General features: G+C 40.8%; 1 protein-coding gene across 1 annotated transcript in view; it reads right to left on the bottom strand.

The window, feature by feature from the left end:
* The window catches only part of LOC118382932 (glutamate receptor ionotropic, NMDA 2A-like), an 86,593-nt gene that overhangs the window by 5,850 nt on the left and 60,743 nt on the right, over positions 1 to 20,000 (bottom strand). Inside the window, 3 exon segments of the mRNA XM_052517659.1 lie at positions 14,568 to 15,229; positions 15,231 to 15,417; positions 19,953 to 20,000. The exon segment at positions 19,953 to 20,000 is cut by the window's right edge and continues 136 nt beyond it. Coding sequence (XP_052373619.1) covers positions 14,568 to 15,229; positions 15,231 to 15,417; positions 19,953 to 20,000 — 897 coding nt within the window.

Raw genomic sequence — 20,000 nt, 5'->3', positions numbered from 1 at the left:
ACAGAACATGGTGCTGATTACCACAGAACATGGTGCTGATTACCACAGAACATGGTGCTGATTACCACAGAACACGGTGCTGATTACCACAGAACACGGTGCTGATTACCACAGAACATGGTGCTGATTACCACAGAACACGGTAGACATTTATAACATGCTGATTACCACAGAACACGGTAGACATTTATAACATGCTGATTACCACAGAACATGGTGCTGGTTACCACAGAACATGGTGCTGATTACCACAGAACATGGTGCTGATTACCACAGAACATGGTGCTGATTACCACAGAACATGGTGCTGATTACCACAGAACATGGTGCTGATTACCACAGAACATGGTGCTGATTACCACAGAACACGGTGCTGATTACCACAGAACATGGTGCTGATTACCACAGAACATGGTGCTGATTACCACAGAACACGGTAGACATTTAAAACATGCTGATTACCACAGAACACGGTAGACATTTATAACATGGTGCTGATTACTACAGAACATGGTAGACATTTATAACATGCTGATTACCACAGAACAAGGTGCTGATTACCACAGAACACGGTGCTGATTACCACAGAACACGGTGCTGATTACCACAGAACATGGTGCTGAATACCACAGAACATGGTGCTGATTACCACAGAACATGGTGCTGATTACCACAGAACACGGTAGACATTTAAAACATGCTGATTACCACAGAACATGGTGCTGATTACCACAGAACATGGTGCTGATTACCACAGAACATGGTGCTGATTACCACAGAACACGGTAGATATTTATAACATGGTGCTGATTACCACAGAACACGGTGCTGATTACCACAGAACACGGTGCTGATTACCACAGAACATGGTGCTGATTACCACAGAACATGGTGCTGATTACCACAGAACACGGTGCTGATTACCACAGAACACGGTGCTGATTACCACAGAACACGGTGCTGATTACCACAGAACATGGTGCTGATTACCACAGAACACGGTGCTGATTACCACAGAACACGGTGCTGATTACCACAGAACATGGTGCTGATTACCACAGAACATGGTGCTGGTTACCACAGAACATGGTGCTGATTACCACAGAACACGGTGCTGATTACCACAGAACATGGTGCTGATTAACACAGAACATGGTGCTGATTACCACAGAACATGGTGCTGATTACCACAGAACATGGTGCTGATTATCACAGAACATGGTGCTGATTACCACAGAACATGGTGCTGATTACCACAGAACATGGTGCTGATTACCACAGAACACGGTAGACATTTATAACATGCTGATTACCACAGAACACGGTGCTGATTACCACAGAACATGGTGCTGATTATCACAGAACACGGTAGACATTTATAACATGCTGATTACCACAGAACATGGTGCTGATTACCACAGAACATGGTGCTGATTACCACAGAACATGGTGCTGATTACCACAGAACATGGTGCTGATTACCACAGAACACGGTAGACATTTATAACATGCTGATTACCACAGAACATGGTGCTGATTACCACAGAACACGGTGCTGATTACCACAGAACATGGTGCTGATTACCACAGAACATGGTGCTGATTACCACAGAACATGGTGCTGATTACCACAGAACACGGTAGACATTTATAACATGCTGATTACCACAGAACATGGTGCTGATTACCACAGAACATGGTGCTGATTACCACAGAACACGGTGCTGATTATCACAGAACATGGTGCTGATTATCACACAGAACACGGTAGACATTTATAACATGCTGATTACCACAGAACATGGTGCTGATTACCACAGAACATGGTGCTGATTACCACAGAACATGGTGCTGATTACCACAGAACATGGTGCTGATTACCACAGAACATGGTGCTGATTACCACAGAACATGGTGCTGATTACCACAGAACACGGTGCTGATTACCACAGAACACGGTGCTGATTACCACAGAACATGGTGCTGATTACCACAGAACATGGTGCTGATTACCACAGAACATGGTGCTGATTACCACAGAACACGGTGCTGATTACCACAGAACACGGTGCTGATTACCACAGAACATGGTGCTGATTACCACAGAACACGGTAGACATTTATAACATGCTGATTACCACAGAACACGGTAGACATTTATAACATGCTGATTACCACAGAACATGGTGCTGGTTACCACAGAACATGGTGCTGATTACCACAGAACATGGTGCTGATTACCACAGAACATGGTGCTGATTACCACAGAACATGGTGCTGATTACCACAGAACATGGTGCTGATTACCACAGAACACGGTGCTGATTACCACAGAACATGGTGCTGATTACCACAGAACATGGTGCTGATTACCACAGAACACGGTAGACATTTAAAACATGCTGATTACCACAGAACACGGTAGACATTTATAATATGCTGATTACCACAGAACATGGTAGACATTTATAACATGGTGCTGATTACTACAGAACATGGTAGACATTTATAACATGCTGATTACCACAGAACAAGGTGCTGATTACCACAGAACACGGTGCTGATTACCACAGAACACGGTGCTGATTACCACAGAACATGGTGCTGAATACCACAGAACATGGTGCTGATTACCACAGAACATGGTGCTGATTACCACAGAACACGGTAGACATTTAAAACATGCTGATTACCACAGAACATGGTGCTGATTACCACAGAACATGGTGCTGATTACCACAGAACATGGTGCTGATTACCACAGAACACGGTAGACATTTATAACATGGTGCTGATTACCACAGAACACGGTGCTGATTACCACAGAACATGGTGCTGAATACCACAGAACATGGTGCTGATTACCACAGAACATGGTGCTGATTACCACAGAACATGGTGCTGATTACCACAGAACATGGTGCTGATTACCACAGAACATGGTGCTGATTACCACAGAACAAGGTGCTGATTACCACAGAACATGGTGCTGAATACCACAGAACATGGTGCTGATTTACCACAGAACATGGTGCTGATTACCACAGAACACGGTAGACATTTATAACATGCTGATTACCACAGAACATGGTGCTGATTACCACAGAACATGGTGCTGATTATCACAGAACATGGTGCTGATTACCACAGAACACGGTGCTGATTACCACAGAACATGGTGCTGATTACCACAGAACACGGTGCTGATTACCACAGAACACGGTGCTGATTACCACAGAACATGGTGCTGATTACCACAGAACATGGTGCTGGTTACCACAGAACATGGTGCTGATTACCACAGAACACGGTGCTGATTACCACAGAACATGGTGCTGATTAACACAGAACATGGTGCTGATTACCACAGAACATGGTGCTGATTACCACAGAACATGGTGCTGATTATCACAGAACATGGTGCTGATTACCACAGAACATGGTGCTGATTACCACAGAACATGGTGCTGATTACCACAGAACACGGTAGACATTTATAACATGCTGATTACCACAGAACACGGTGCTGATTACCACAGAACATGGTGCTGATTATCACAGAACACGGTAGACATTTATAACATGCTGATTACCACAGAACATGGTGCTGATTACCACAGAACATGGTGCTGATTACCACAGAACATGGTGCTGATTACCACAGAACATGGTGCTGATTACCACAGAACACGGTAGACATTTATAACATGCTGATTACCACAGAACATGGTGCTGATTACCACAGAACACGGTGCTGATTACCACAGAACATGGTGCTGATTACCACAGAACATGGTGCTGATTACCACAGAACATGGTGCTGATTACCACAGAACACGGTAGACATTTATAACATGCTGATTACCACAGAACATGGTGCTGATTACCACAGAACATGGTGCTGATTACCACAGAACACGGTGCTGATTATCACAGAACATGGTGCTGATTATCACAGAACACGGTAGACATTTATAACATGCTGATTACCACAGAACATGGTGCTGATTACCACAGAACATGGTGCTGATTACCACAGAACATGGTGCTGATTACCACAGAACATGGTGCTGATTACCACAGAACATGGTGCTGATTACCACAGAACATGGTGCTGATTACCACAGAACATGGTGCTGATTACCACAGAACACGGTGCTGATTACCACAGAACATGGTGCTGATTACCACAGAACATGGTGCTGATTACCACAGAACATGGTGCTGATTACCACAGAACACGGTGCTGATTACCACAGAACACGGTGCTGATTACCACAGAACATGGTGCTGATTACCACAGAACACGGTAGACATTTATAACATGCTGATTACCACAGAACACGGTAGACATTTATAACATGCTGATTACCACAGAACATGGTGCTGGTTACCACAGAACATGGTGCTGATTACCACAGAACATGGTGCTGATTACCACAGAACATGGTGCTGATTACCACAGAACATGGTGCTGATTACCACAGAACATGGTGCTGATTACCACAGAACATGGTGCTGATTACCACAGAACACGGTGCTGATTACCACAGAACATGGTGCTGATTACCACAGAACATGGTGCTGATTACCACAGAACACGGTAGACATTTAAAACATGCTGATTACCACAGAACACGGTAGACATTTATAATATGCTGATTACCACAGAACATGGTAGACATTTATAACATGGTGCTGATTACTACAGAACATGGTAGACATTTATAACATGCTGATTACCACAGAACAAGGTGCTGATTACCACAGAACACGGTGCTGATTACCACAGAACACGGTGCTGATTACCACAGAACATGGTGCTGAATACCACAGAACATGGTGCTGATTACCACAGAACATGGTGCTGATTACCACAGAACACGGTAGACATTTAAAACATGCTGATTACCACAGAACATGGTGCTGATTACCACAGAACATGGTGCTGATTACCACAGAACATGGTGCTGATTACCACAGAACACGGTAGACATTTATAACATGGTGCTGATTACCACAGAACACGGTGCTGATTACCACAGAACATGGTGCTGAATACCACAGAACATGGTGCTGATTACCACAGAACATGGTGCTGATTACCACAGAACATGGTGCTGATTACCACAGAACATGGTGCTGATTACCACAGAACATGGTGCTGATTACCACAGAACAAGGTGCTGATTACCACAGAACATGGTGCTGAATACCACAGAACATGGTGCTGATTTACCACAGAACATGGTGCTGATTACCACAGAACACGGTAGACATTTATAACATGCTGATTACCACAGAACATGGTGCTGATTACCACAGAACATGGTGCTGATTATCACAGAACATGGTGCTGATTACCACAGAACATGGTGCTGATTACCACAGAACATGGTGCTGATTACCACAGAACATGGTGCTGATTACCACAGAACATGGTGCTGATTACCACAGAACATGGTGCTGATTACCACAGAACACGGTAGACATTTAAAACATGCTGATTACCACAGAACATGGTGCTGATTACCACAGAACATGGTGCTGATTACCACAGAACATGGTGCTGATTACCACAGAACACGGTAGACATTTATAACATGCTGATTACCACAGAACATGGTGCTGATTACCACAGAACATGGTGCTGATTACCACAGAACACGGTGCTGATTATCACAGAACATGGTGCTGATTATCACAGAACACGGTAGACATTTATAACATGCTGATTACCACAGAACATGGTGCTGATTACCACAGAACATGGTGCTGATTACCACAGAACATGGTGCTGATTACCACAGAACATGGTGCTGATTACCACAGAACATGGTGCTGATTACCACAGAACATGGTGCTGATTACCACAGAACATGGTGCTGATTACCACAGAACACGGTGCTGATTACCACAGAACACGGTGCTGATTACCACAGAACATGGTGCTGATTACCACAGAACATGGTGCTGATTACCACAGAACATGGTGCTGATTACCACAGAACACGGTGCTGATTACCACAGAACACGGTGCTGATTACCACAGAACATGGTGCTGATTACCACAGAACACGGTAGACATTTATAACATGCTGATTACCACAGAACACGGTAGACATTTATAACATGCTGATTACCACAGAACATGGTGCTGGTTACCACAGAACATGGTGCTGATTACCACAGAACATGGTGCTGATTACCACAGAACATGGTGCTGATTACCACAGAACATGGTGCTGATTACCACAGAACATGGTGCTGATTACCACAGAACATGGTGCTGATTACCACAGAACACGGTGCTGATTACCACAGAACATGGTGCTGATTACCACAGAACATGGTGCTGATTACCACAGAACACGGTAGACATTTAAAACATGCTGATTACCACAGAACACGGTAGACATTTATAATATGCTGATTACCACAGAACATGGTAGACATTTATAACATGGTGCTGATTACTACAGAACATGGTAGACATTTATAACATGCTGATTACCACAGAACAAGGTGCTGATTACCACAGAACACGGTGCTGATTATCACAGAACATGGTGCTGATTACCACAGAACATGGTGCTGATTACCACAGAACATGGTGCTGATTACCACAGAACATGGTGCTGATTACCACAGAACACGGTAGACATTTAAAACATGCTGATTACCACAGAACATGGTGCTGATTACCACAGAACATGGTGCTGATTACCACAGAACATGGTGCTGATTACCACAGAACACGGTAGACATTTATAACATGGTGCTGATTACCACAGAACACGGTGCTGATTACCACAGAACATGGTGCTGATTACCACAGAACATGGTGCTGATTACCACAGAACATGGTGCTGATTACCACAGAACATGGTGCTGATTACCACAGAACATGGTGCTGATTACCACAGAACATGGTGCTGATTACCACAGAACAAGGTGCTGATTACCACAGAACATGGTGCTGAATACCACAGAACATGGTGCTGATTACCACAGAACATGGTGCTGATTACCACAGAACACGGTAGACATTTATAACATGCTGATTACCACAGAACATGGTGCTGATTACCACAGAACATGGTGCTGATTATCACAGAACATGGTGCTGATTACCACAGAACATGGTGCTGATTACCACAGAACATGGTGCTGATTACCACAGAACATGGTGCTGATTACCACAGAACATGGTGATTACTGATTACCACAGAACATGGTGCTGATTACCACAGAACATGGTGCTGAGACATTTGATTACCACAGAACATGGTGCTGAAAACATGCTGATTACCACAGAACATGGTGCTGATTACCACAGAACATGGTGCTGATTACCACAGAACATGGTGCTGATTACCACAGAACACGGTGACATTTATTAACAGAACATGGTGCTGATTACCACAGAACACGGTAGACATTTATAACATGCTGATTACCACAGAACATGGTGCTGATTACCACAGAACATGGTGCTGATTACCACAGAACATGGTGCTGATTACCACAGAACATGGTGCTGATTACCACAGAACATGGTGCTGATTACCACAGAACATGGTGCTGATTACCACAGAACATGGTGCTGATTACCACAGAACATGGTGCTGATTACCACAGAACATGGTGCTGATTACCACAGAACATGGTGCTGATTACCACAGAACATGGTGCTGATTACCACAGAACATGGTTACCACAGAACATGGTGATTACCACAGAACATGGTGCTGATTACCATGGTGCAGAACATGGTGCTGATTACCACAGAACATGGTGCTGATTACCACAGAACATGGTGCTGATTACCACAGAACATGGTGCTGATTACCACAGAACATGGTGCTGATTACCACAGAACATGGTGCTGATTACCACAGAACATGGTGCTGATTACCACAGAACATGAACATGGTTGATTAACAGAACATGGTGCTGATTACCACAGAACATGGTGCTGATTACCACAGAACATGGTGCTGATTACCATAGAACATGGTGCTGATTACCACAGAACATGGTGCTGATTACCACAGAACATGGTGCTGATTACCACAGAACATGGTGCTGATTACCACAGAACATGGTGCTGATTACCACAGAACATGGTGCTGATTACCACAGAACATGGTGGTTACCACAGAACATGGTGCTGATTACCACAGAACATGGTGCTGATTACCACAGAACATGGTGCTGATTACCAGAACATGGTGCTGATTACACAGAACATGGTGCTGATTACCACAGAACATGGTGCTGATTACCACAGAACATGGTGCTGATTACCACAGAACATGGTGATTACCACAGAACATGGTGCTGATTACCACAGAACATGGTGCTGATTACCACAGAACACGGTAGACATGGTGCTGATTACCACAGAACATGGTGCTGATTACCACAGAACATGGTGCTGATTACCACAGAACATGGTGCTGATTACCACAGAACATGGTGCTGATTACCACAGAACATGGTGCTGATTACCACAGAACATGGTGCTGATTACCACAGAACATGGTGCTGATTACCACAGAACATGGTGCTGATTACCACAGAACATGGTGCTGATTACCACAGAACATGGTGCTGATTACCACAGAACATGGTGCTGATTACCACAGAACACGGTAGACATTTATAACATGCTGATTACCACAGAACACGGTGCTGATTACCACAGAACATGGTGCTGATTACCACAGAACATGGTGCTGATTACCACAGAACATGGTGCTGATTACCACAGAACATGGTGCTGATTACCACAGAACATGGTGCTGATTACCACAGAACATGGTGCTGATTACCACAGAACATGGTGCTGATTACCACAGAACATGGTGCTGATTACCACAGAACATGGTGCTGATTACCACAGAACATGGTGCTTTACCACAGAACATGGTGCTGATTACCACAGAACATGGTGCTGATTACCACAGAACATGGTGCTGATTACCACAGAACATGGTGGAACATTATCACAGAACATGGTGCTGATTACCATGGTGCTGATTACCACAGAACATGGTGCTGATTACCACAGAACATGGTGCTGATTACCACAGAACATGGTGCTGATTACCACAGAACATGGTGCTGATTACCACAGAACATGGTGCTGATTACCACAGAACATGGTGCTGATTACCACAGAACATGGTGCTGATTACCACAGAACATGGTGCATTACCACAGAACATGGTGCTGATTACCACAGAACATGGTGAACATGGTGCTGATTACCACAGAACATGGTGCTTTATAACATGATTACCACAGAACATGGTGCTGATTACCACAGAACATGGTGCTGATTACCACAGAACATGGTGCTGATTACCACAGAACATGGTGCTGATTACCACAGAACATGGTTTATAACATGCTGATTACCACAGAACATGGTGCTGATTACCACAGAACATGGTGCTGATTACCACAGAACACGGTGCTGATTACCACAGAACATGGTGCTGATTACCACAGAACATGGTGCTGATTACCACAGAACATGGTGCTGATTACCACAGAACATGGTGCTGATTAACAGAACATGGTGCTGATTACCACAGAACATGGTGCTGATTACCACAGAACATGGTGCTGATTACCACAGAACATGGTGCTGATTACCACAGAACATGGTGCTGATTACCACAGAACATGGTGCTGATTACCACAGAACATGGTGCTGATTACCACAGAACATGACATTTATAACATGTGCTGATTACCACAGAACATGGTGCTGATTACCACAGAACATGGTGCTGATTACCACAGAACATGGTGCTGATTACACAGAACATGGTGCTGATTACCACAGAACATGGTGCTGATTACCACAGAACATGGTGCTGATTACCACAGAACATGGTGCTGATTACCACAGAACACGGTGCTGATTACCACAGAACACGGTAGACATTTATAACATGGTGCTGATTACCACAGAACATGGTGCTGATTACCACAGAACATGGTGCTGATTACCACAGAACATGGTGCTGATTATCACAGAACATGGTGCTGATTACCACAGAACATGGTGCTGATTACCACAGAACATGGTGCTGATTACCACAGAACATGGTGCTGATTACCACAGAACATGGTGCTGATTACCACAGAACATGGTGCTGATTACCACAGAACACGGTGCTGATTACCACAGAACACGGTAGACATTTATAACATGGTGCTGATTACCACAGAACATGGTGCTGATTACCACAGAACATGGTGCTGATTACCACAGAACATGGTGCTGATTACCACAGAACATGGTGCTGATTACCACAGAACATGGTGCTGATTACCACAGAACACGGTAGACATTTATAACATGCTGATTACCACAGAACATGGTGCTGATTACCACAGAACATGGTGCTGATTACCACAGAACATGGTGCTGGTTACCACAGAACATGGTGCTGATTACCACAGAACACGGTAGACATTTATAACATGCTGATTACCACAGAACATGGTGCTGATTACCACAGAACATGGTGCTGATTACCACAGAACATGGTGCTGGTTACCACAGAACATGGTGCTGATTACCACAGAACATGGTGCTGATTACCACAGAACACGGTGCTGATTACCACAGAACATGGTGCTGATTACCACAGAACATGGTGCTGATTACCACAGAACATGGTGCTGATTACCACAGAACATGGTGCTGATTACCACAGAACATGGTGCTGATTACCACAGAACATGGTGCTGATTACCACAGAACATGGTGCTGATTACCACAGAACACGGTAGACATTTAATACCGTTACTACTTCTATAAAACCATAGGTATACTATATTAATACCGCTATAGTACTCTAGTTATATCACATTACTACTTCTATAATACCATAGTTATACTATATTAATACCGCTATAGTACTCTAGTTATACCACATTACTACTTCTATAATACCATAGGTATACTATATTAATACCTCTATAGTACTCTAGTCATACCACATTACTACTTCTATAATACCATAGTTATACTATATTAATACCTCTATAGTACTCTAGTTATACTATATTAATACCTCTATAGTACTATAGTTATACTATATTAATACCTCTATAGTACTATAGTTATACTATATTAATACCTCTAAAGTACTCTAGTTATATCACATTACTACTTCTATAATACCATAGTTATACTATGTTAATACCTCTATAGAACTATAGTTATACTACATTACTACTTCTATAATACCATAGGTATACTATATTAATACCTCTATAGTACTATAGTTATACTATATTAATACCTCTATAGTACTATAGTTATACTATATTAATACCTCTAAAGTACTCTAGTTATATCACATTACTACTTCTATAATACCATAGTTATACTATATTAATACCTCTAAAGTACTCTAGTTATAACACATTACTACTTCTATAATACCATAGTTAAACTATATTGATACCTCTATAGTACTCTAGTTATACTATATTAATACCTCTATAATACCATAGTTATACTATATTAATACCTCTATAGTACTATAGTTATACTATATTAATACCTCTATAATACCATAGGTATACTATATTAATACCTCTATAGTACTCTAGTTATATCACATTACTACTTCTATAATACCATAGTTATACTATATTAATACCTCTATAGAACTATAGTTATACCACATTACTACTTCTATAATACCATAGTTATACTATATTAATACCTCTATAGAACTATAGTTATACTATATTAATACCTCTATAGTACTCTAGTCATACCACATTACTACTTCTATAATACCATAGGTATACTATATTAATACCTCTATAGTACTATAGTTATACTATATTAATACCTCTATAGTACTCTAGTTATACCACATTACTACTTCTATAATACCATAGTTATACTATATTAATACCTCTATAGTACTCTAGTTATACTATATTAATACCTCTATAGTACTCTAGTTATACCACATTAATACTTCTATAATACCATAGGTATACTATATTAATACCTCTATAGAACTATAGTTATACTATATTAATACCTCTAAAGTACTCTAGTTATACCACATTACTACTTCTATAATACCATAGTTATACTATATTAATACCTCTATAGTACTCTAGTTATACTATATTAATAACTCTATAGTACTCTAGTTATACCACATTAATACTTCTATAATACCATAGGTATACTATATTAATACCTCTATAGAACTATAGTTATACTATATTAATACCTCTAAAGTACTCTAGTTATACCACATTACTACTTCTATAATACCATAGGTATACTATATTAATACTTCTATAGTACTCTAGTTATACCACATTACTACTTCTATAATACCATATGTATACTATATTAATACCTCTATAGTACTCTAGTTATACCACATTACTACTTGTATAATACCATAGGTATACTATATTAATATCGCTATAGTACTCTAGTTATATCACGTTACTACTTCTATAATACCATAGTTATACTATATTAATACCTCTATAGAACTCTAGTTATATCACATTACTACTTCTATAATACCATAGTTATACTATATTAATACCTCTATAGTACTATAGTTATACTACAGTAATACTTACCGTTCTTGTCCTTGCTGGAGGAGGCAGCTCCAGTGTTGTTGTGTTTGTAGGTGTTGTACTTCTATAATACTATAATAATACTACAGTACTACAGTTATACAACCATTATACTACAGTAATACTACAGTAATACCTACTGTTCTTGTCCTTGCTGGAGGAGGCAGCTCCAGTGTTGTTGTGTTTGTAGGTGTGGTACTTCTATAATACTATAGTTTTACTACAGTACTACAGTTATACAACCATTATACCACAGTAATACTTATATAATACCACAGCTATACTACAGTAACACCACAGTAATAATTATATAATACTTCTATAACACTACAGCTATACTACAGTAATACTTCTATAATACTAGAATTATACTACAGTAATACCACAGTAATAATTATATAATACTTCTATAATACTACAGCTATACTACAGTAACACCACAGTAATAATTATATAATACTTCTATAACTACAGCTATAGCACTGTAATACCACAGTAATAATTATATAATACTTCTATAATACTACAGCTATACTGCAGTAATACTTCTATAATACTAGAATTATAATACTGAAATACCACAGTAATAATTATATTACACTACAGTAATACTACAGTAATACTACAGTAATACTTACTGTACTTGTCCTTGCTGGAGGAGGCAGCTCCAGTGTTGTTGTGTTTGTAGGTGATGTACTTCTAAAATACTATAGTTTTACTACAGTACTACAGTTATACAACCATTATACTACAGTAATACTACAGTAATACCTACTGTACTTGTCCTTGCTGGAGGAGGCAGCTCCAGTGTTGTTGTGTTTGTAGGTGATGTACTTCTATAATACTATAGTTTTACTACAGTACTACAGTTATACAACCATTATACTACAGTAATACTACAGTAATACCTACTGTACTTGTCCTTGCTGGAGGAGGCAGCTCCAGTGTTGTTGTGTTTGTAGGTGTTGTACTTCTATAATACTATAATTATACTACAGTACTACAGTTATACAACCATTATACTACAGTAATACTACAGTAATACCTACTGTACTTGTCCTTGCTGGAGGAGGCAGCTCTAATGTTGGTGTGTTTGTAGATTATGTACTTCTATAATACTATAGTTATACTACAGTACTACAGTTCTATTCTTCTATGTTCTATAATACTACAGCTTTACTACATTAATACTACAGTAACATTTCCATAATACTATAGTTATAATACAGTAATACTACAGTAATACTTACTGCTCTTGTCATTGAGGGAGAAGGCAGCTACAATACTATAGCTATACTACAGTAAAACTACAGTAATACTTCTATACTACTACAGTAATACTACATGAATACTTACTGCTCTTGTCTTTGCCTGAGGAGGCAGCTCCAGTGCTGTTGTGTTTGTAGGTGCTGTACTTCTATAATACTATAGCTATACTACAGTAAAACTACAGTAATACTTCTATACTACTACAGTAATACTACATGAATACTTACTGCTCTTGTCTTTGCCTGAGGAGGCAGCTCCAGTGCTGGTGTGTTGGTAGGTGATGTACTTCTATAATACTATAGCTATACTACAGTAAAACTACAGTAATACTTCTATACTACTACAGTAATACTACATTAATACTTACTGCTCTTGTCTTTGCCTGAGGAGGCAGCTCCAGTGCTGGTGTGTCAGTAGGTGATGTACTTCTATAATACTATAGCAATACTACAGTAAAACTACAGTAATACTTCTATAATAATACAGTAATACTACATGAATACTTACTGTTCTTGTCTTTGCCTGAGGAGGCAGCTCCAGTGCTGGTGTGTTTGTAGGTGCTGTACTTCTATAATACTATAACTATACTACAGTAAAACTACAGTAATACTTCTATACTACTACAGTAATACTACATTAATACTTACTGCTCTTGTCTTTGCCTGAGGAGGCAGCTCCAGTGCTGGTGTGTTTGTAGGTGCTGTACTTGTTGTCCTTCAGAGAATGGAGGTCAGCGTCGGCAGAGTGGCTGTGGTGCAGCAGACTGGCGCTCAGCTGCAGGACGGAAGCGTCCACGGTGTTGGAGTGCTCCGAGTGAGAGTGTCTGAGGTCGGGGTGCGTGTGTGTGACGTCGGGCGGTTCCTGGAGGCTGTCTCTCTGGTAGAGCGGGGCGGAGTGTAGACTGGCCTGGTCTGAGTCTATGGAATAGATCTTCTCGTGACTCCTCCCGCTGCCGCCGCCTCCTCCTCCGACACCTCCCACCCCGCCCACCGGGCGTTTCTTCAGCCCGTCTTTTGGGGGTTTGAACCCCCCCATCCCCATCCTGGGCCCCCCCAGATCGAATTCCATGTAGGAGGGGGGCCGGCTGGAACACTCGGAAATGTCGGAATGGGGCGGGTCTTCAGGAAGGTAGCGCTGGCTCTTCATTGTTGCATGGCCCGGGACAGAGGCGGAGCCAGCGGATCCGGGGGCGGGACCACCGGCGGGACCGGACAACGGGATTGGTCCTTGTTTCAGCGTCTCCACGCTCTTCTTCCATAGGGCGCGGGGTTTGGAAGCGGGGCCGGACGGGCCGGGGGTGGGGTTTGCCGTTGTCGGCGGTAACGCTGACCTCTACGTCGTTGAGGCTGAGGGGGTGGGGTTTGGGTTTCCCGGGGTACGGGCCTGGGGATGAGTTATTCAGCAGGTCTTTGTGCCGACCCAGGAAGCCCTGGAGAGTGGAAGTGTTGCTATAGAGACCACCCTGGCCTTTAGGAGACAGACTGACGACAGAGTTCCCTAGAGGAAAGACAGCACAACATCTATAATCTATAGAGACCTCCTGGAGACAGTATAACATCTATAATCTATAGAGACCTCCTGGAGACAGTATAACATCTATAATCTATAGAGACAGTATAACATCTATAATCTATAGAGACAGTTTAACATCTATAATCTATAGAGACAGTATAACATCTATAATCTATAGAGACCTCGTGGAGACAGTTTAACATCTATAATCTATAGAGACCTCCTGGAGACAGTTTAACATCTATAATCTATAGAGACCACCTGGAGACAGTTTAACATCTATAATCTATAGAGACCTCCTAGAGACAGTATAACATCTATAATCTATAGAGACCTCCTGGAGACAGTTTAACATCTATAATCTATAGAGACCTCCTGGAGACAGTATAACATCTATAATCTATAGAGACCTCCTGGAGACAGTTTAACATCTATAATCTATAGAGACCTCCTGGAGACAGTATAACATCTATAATCTATAGAGACCTCCTGGAGACAGTAATACTGAATCTACACCTCTACTGTGGGGCTCTGTTACTACATTTATTATGTCTACACCTCTACTGTGGGGTTCTGTTACTACATTTATTATGTCTACACATCTACTGTGGGGTTCTGTTACTACATTTATTATGTCTACACCTCTACTGTGGGGTTCTGTTACTACATTTATTATGTCTACACCTCTACTGTGGGGTTCTGTTACTACATTTATTATGTCTACACCTCTACTGTGGGGCTCTGTTACTACATTTATTATGTCTCCACCTCTACTGTGGGGTTCTGTAACTACATTTATTATGTCTACACCTCTACTGTGGGGCTCTGTTACTACATTTATTATGTCTCCACCTCTACTGTGGGGTTCTGTTTAATGTCTACACCTCTACTGTGGGGTTCTGTTACTACATTTATTATGTCTACACCTCTACTGTGGGGTTCTGTTACTACATTTATTATGTATACGCCTCTACTGTGGGGTTCTGTTACTACATTTATTATGTCTACACATCTACTGTGGGGTTCTGTTACTACATTTATTATGTCTACACCTCTACTGTGGGGTTCTGTTACTACATTTATTATGTCTCCACCTCTACTGTGGGGCTCTGTTACTACATTTATTATGTCTACACCTCTACTGTGGGGTTCTGTTACTACATTTATTATGTCTACACCTCTACTGTGGGGTTCTGTTTAATGTCTACACCTCTACTGTGGGGTTCTGTTTAATGTCTACACCTCTACTGTGGGGTTCTGTTACTACATTTATTATGTATACGCCTCTACTGTGGGGTTCTGTTACTACATTTATTATGTCTACACCTCTACTGTGGGGTTCTGTTTAATGTCTACACCTCTACTGTGGGGTTCTGTTACTACATTTATTATGTATACGCCTCTACTGTGGGGTTCTGTTACTACATTTATTATGTCTACACCTCTACTGTGGGGCTCTGTTACTACATTTATTATGTCTACGCCTCTACTGTGGGGTTCTGTTACTACATTTATTATGTCTACACCTCTACTGTGGGGTTCTGTTACTACTTTTATTATGTCTCCACCTCTACTGTGGGGTTCTATTACTACATTTATTATGTCTACACCTCTACTGTGGGGTTCTGTTACTACATTTATTATGTCTCCACCTCTACTGTGGGGTTCTGTTACTACATTTATTATGTCTACACCTCTACTGTGGGGTTCTGTTTAATGTCTACACCTCTACTGTGGGGTTCTGTAACTACATTTATTATGTCTACACCTCTACTGTGGGGCTCTGTTACTACATTTATTATGTCTCCACCTCTACTGTGGGGTTCTGTAACTACATTTATTATGTCTACACCTCTACTGTGGGGCTCTGTTACTACATTTATTATGTCTCCACCTCTACTGTGGGGTTCTGTTTAATGTCTACACCTCTACTGTGGGGTTCTGTTACTACATTTATTATGTCTACACCTCTACTGTGGGGTTCTGTTACTACATTTATTATGTCTCCACCTCTACTGTGGGGTTCTATTACTACATTTATTATGTCTACACCTCTACTGTGGGGTTCTGTTACTACATTTATTATGTCTCCACCTCTACTGTGGGGTTCTGTTACTACATTTATTATGTCTACACCTCTACTGTGGGGTTCTGTTTAATGTCTACACCTCTACTGTGGGGTTCTGTAACTACATGTATTATGTCTACACCTCTACTGTGGGGCTCTGTTACTACATTTATTATGTCTCCACCTCTACTGTGGGGTTCTGTTTAATGTCTACACCTCTACTGTGGGGTTCTGTTACTACATTTATTATGTCTACACCTCTACTGTGGGGTTCTGTTACTACATTTATTATGTCTCCACCTCTACTGTGGGGTTCTGTTTAATGTCTACACCTCTACTGTGGGGTTCTGTAACTACATTTATTATGTCTCCACCTCTACTGTGGGGTTCTGTTACTACATTTATTATGTCTACACCTCTACTGTGGGGTTCTGTTACTACATTTATTATGTCTACGCCTCTACTGTGGGGTTCTGTAACTACATTTATTATGTCTACACCTCTACTGTGGGGCTCTGTTACTACATTTATTATGTCTCCACCTCTACTGTGGGGTTCTGTTTAATGTCTACACCTCTACTGTGGGGTTCTGTTACTACATTTATTATGTCTACACCTCTACTGTGGGGTTCTGTTACTACATTTATTATGTCTCCACCTCTACTGTGGGGTTCTATTACTACATTTATTATGTCTACACCTCTACTGTGGGGTTCTGTTACTACATTTATTATGTCTCCACCTCTACTGTGGGGTTCTGTTACTACATTTATTATGTCTACACCTCTACTGTGGGGTTCTGTTTAATGTCTACACCTCTACTGTGGGGTTCTGTAACTACATTTATTATGTCTACACCTCTACTGTGGGGCTCTGTTACTACATTTATTATGTCTCCACCTCTACTGTGGGGTTCTGTTTAATGTCTACACCTCTACTGTGGGGTTCTGTTACTACATTTATTATGTCTACACCTCTACTGTGGGGTTCTGTTACTACATTTATTATGTCTACACATCTACTGTGGGGTTCTGTTACTACATTTATTATGTCTACACCTCTACTGTGGGGTTCTGTTTAATGTCTACACCTCTACTGTGGGGCTCTGTTACTACATTTATTATGTCTACGCCTCTACTGTGGGGCTCTGTTACTACATTTATTATGTCTACACCTCTACTGTGGGGTTCTGTTACTACATTTATTATGTCTACACCTCTACTGTGGGGCTCTGTTACTACATTTATTATGTCTACACCTCTACTGTGGGGCTCTGTTACTACATTTATTATGTCTACACCTCTACTGTGGGGTTCTGTTACTACATTTATTATGTATACGCCTCTACTGTGGGGTTCTGTTACTACATTTATTATGTCTACACATCTACTGTGGGGTTCTGTTACTACATTTATTATGTCTACACCTCTACTGTGGGGTTCTGTTACTACATTTATTATGTCTGCACCTCTACTGTGGGGTTCTGTTACTACATTTATTATGTCTACACCTCTACTGTGGGGTTCTGTTACTACATTTATTACGTCTACACCTCTACTGTGGGGTTCTGTTTAATGTCTACACCTCTACTGTGGGGTTCTTTTACTACATTTATGATGTTGTGGGGTTCTTTTCCTACATTTATGATGTCGTGGGGTTCTTTTACTACATTTATGATGTCATGGGGTTCTTTTTACTACATTTATGATGTCGTGGGGTTCTGTTACTACATTTATGATGTCGTGGGGTTCTGTTACTACATTTATGATGTCGTGGGGTTCTTTTCCTACATTTATGATGTCGTGGGGTTCTGTTACTACATTTATTATTATGTCTACCTGTAATGGATACTTTGAAATGATATTAATCGTTATCTAATCATTAATTTAACAAATACCAAAAAATCAATATTAAAAAAAAAAAATTGTCTTAAAATATTATTGTTAGAGATGACTAATGTTACTGTCCCCTCTACAACAAAAAAGAAAAATACTTAAAGACGTTGGGAGTTCCAATATGGCCGACTTGTACCTTCTCATAGCATCAGCAGTTCAAGATGTATATACATCATTTGCATTGGGAGTTCCAATATGGCCGACTTGTACTTTTCAAAGCATCTCATAGCATCAGCAGTTCCAGATGTAGATACATCATTGGGTACGACAGTTGAAATAAGCTGATGAGGCATTTTTAAGTTACATTCTTGAAGAATCAAAGGATATATAATCATGAATTTAATTTAAAAGTTGCAAAAATGTAAGTAGCACATTTTCCCTTTAAATACCTGATAAAATTCCCCAACATTTTTCCTGAAGTCCCGGTTGGAATATTCCCTGGAATTTGAAAACCTCCAACCAGGTATTTTTTTTGGAAAGGTTCCTGGAATTCTATAATTTTTGTTGCTGGGATAGAGATGAGAGGTCAGGGGTTAGAGGTCAGGGGTTTATCATACCTTTCATCATGTTGATGATACCGGGCTGCAGCAAGGCCGGGGAGCGTT

Source organism: Oncorhynchus keta, unplaced genomic scaffold (genome assembly GCF_023373465.1).
Source record: "Oncorhynchus keta strain PuntledgeMale-10-30-2019 unplaced genomic scaffold, Oket_V2 Un_scaffold_9288_pilon_pilon, whole genome shotgun sequence".
NCBI lineage: Eukaryota > Metazoa > Chordata > Actinopteri > Salmoniformes > Salmonidae > Oncorhynchus > Oncorhynchus keta.
Note: the sequence above shows the minus strand (reverse complement) of the source record. Positions and strands in the feature narration are given on the sequence as shown.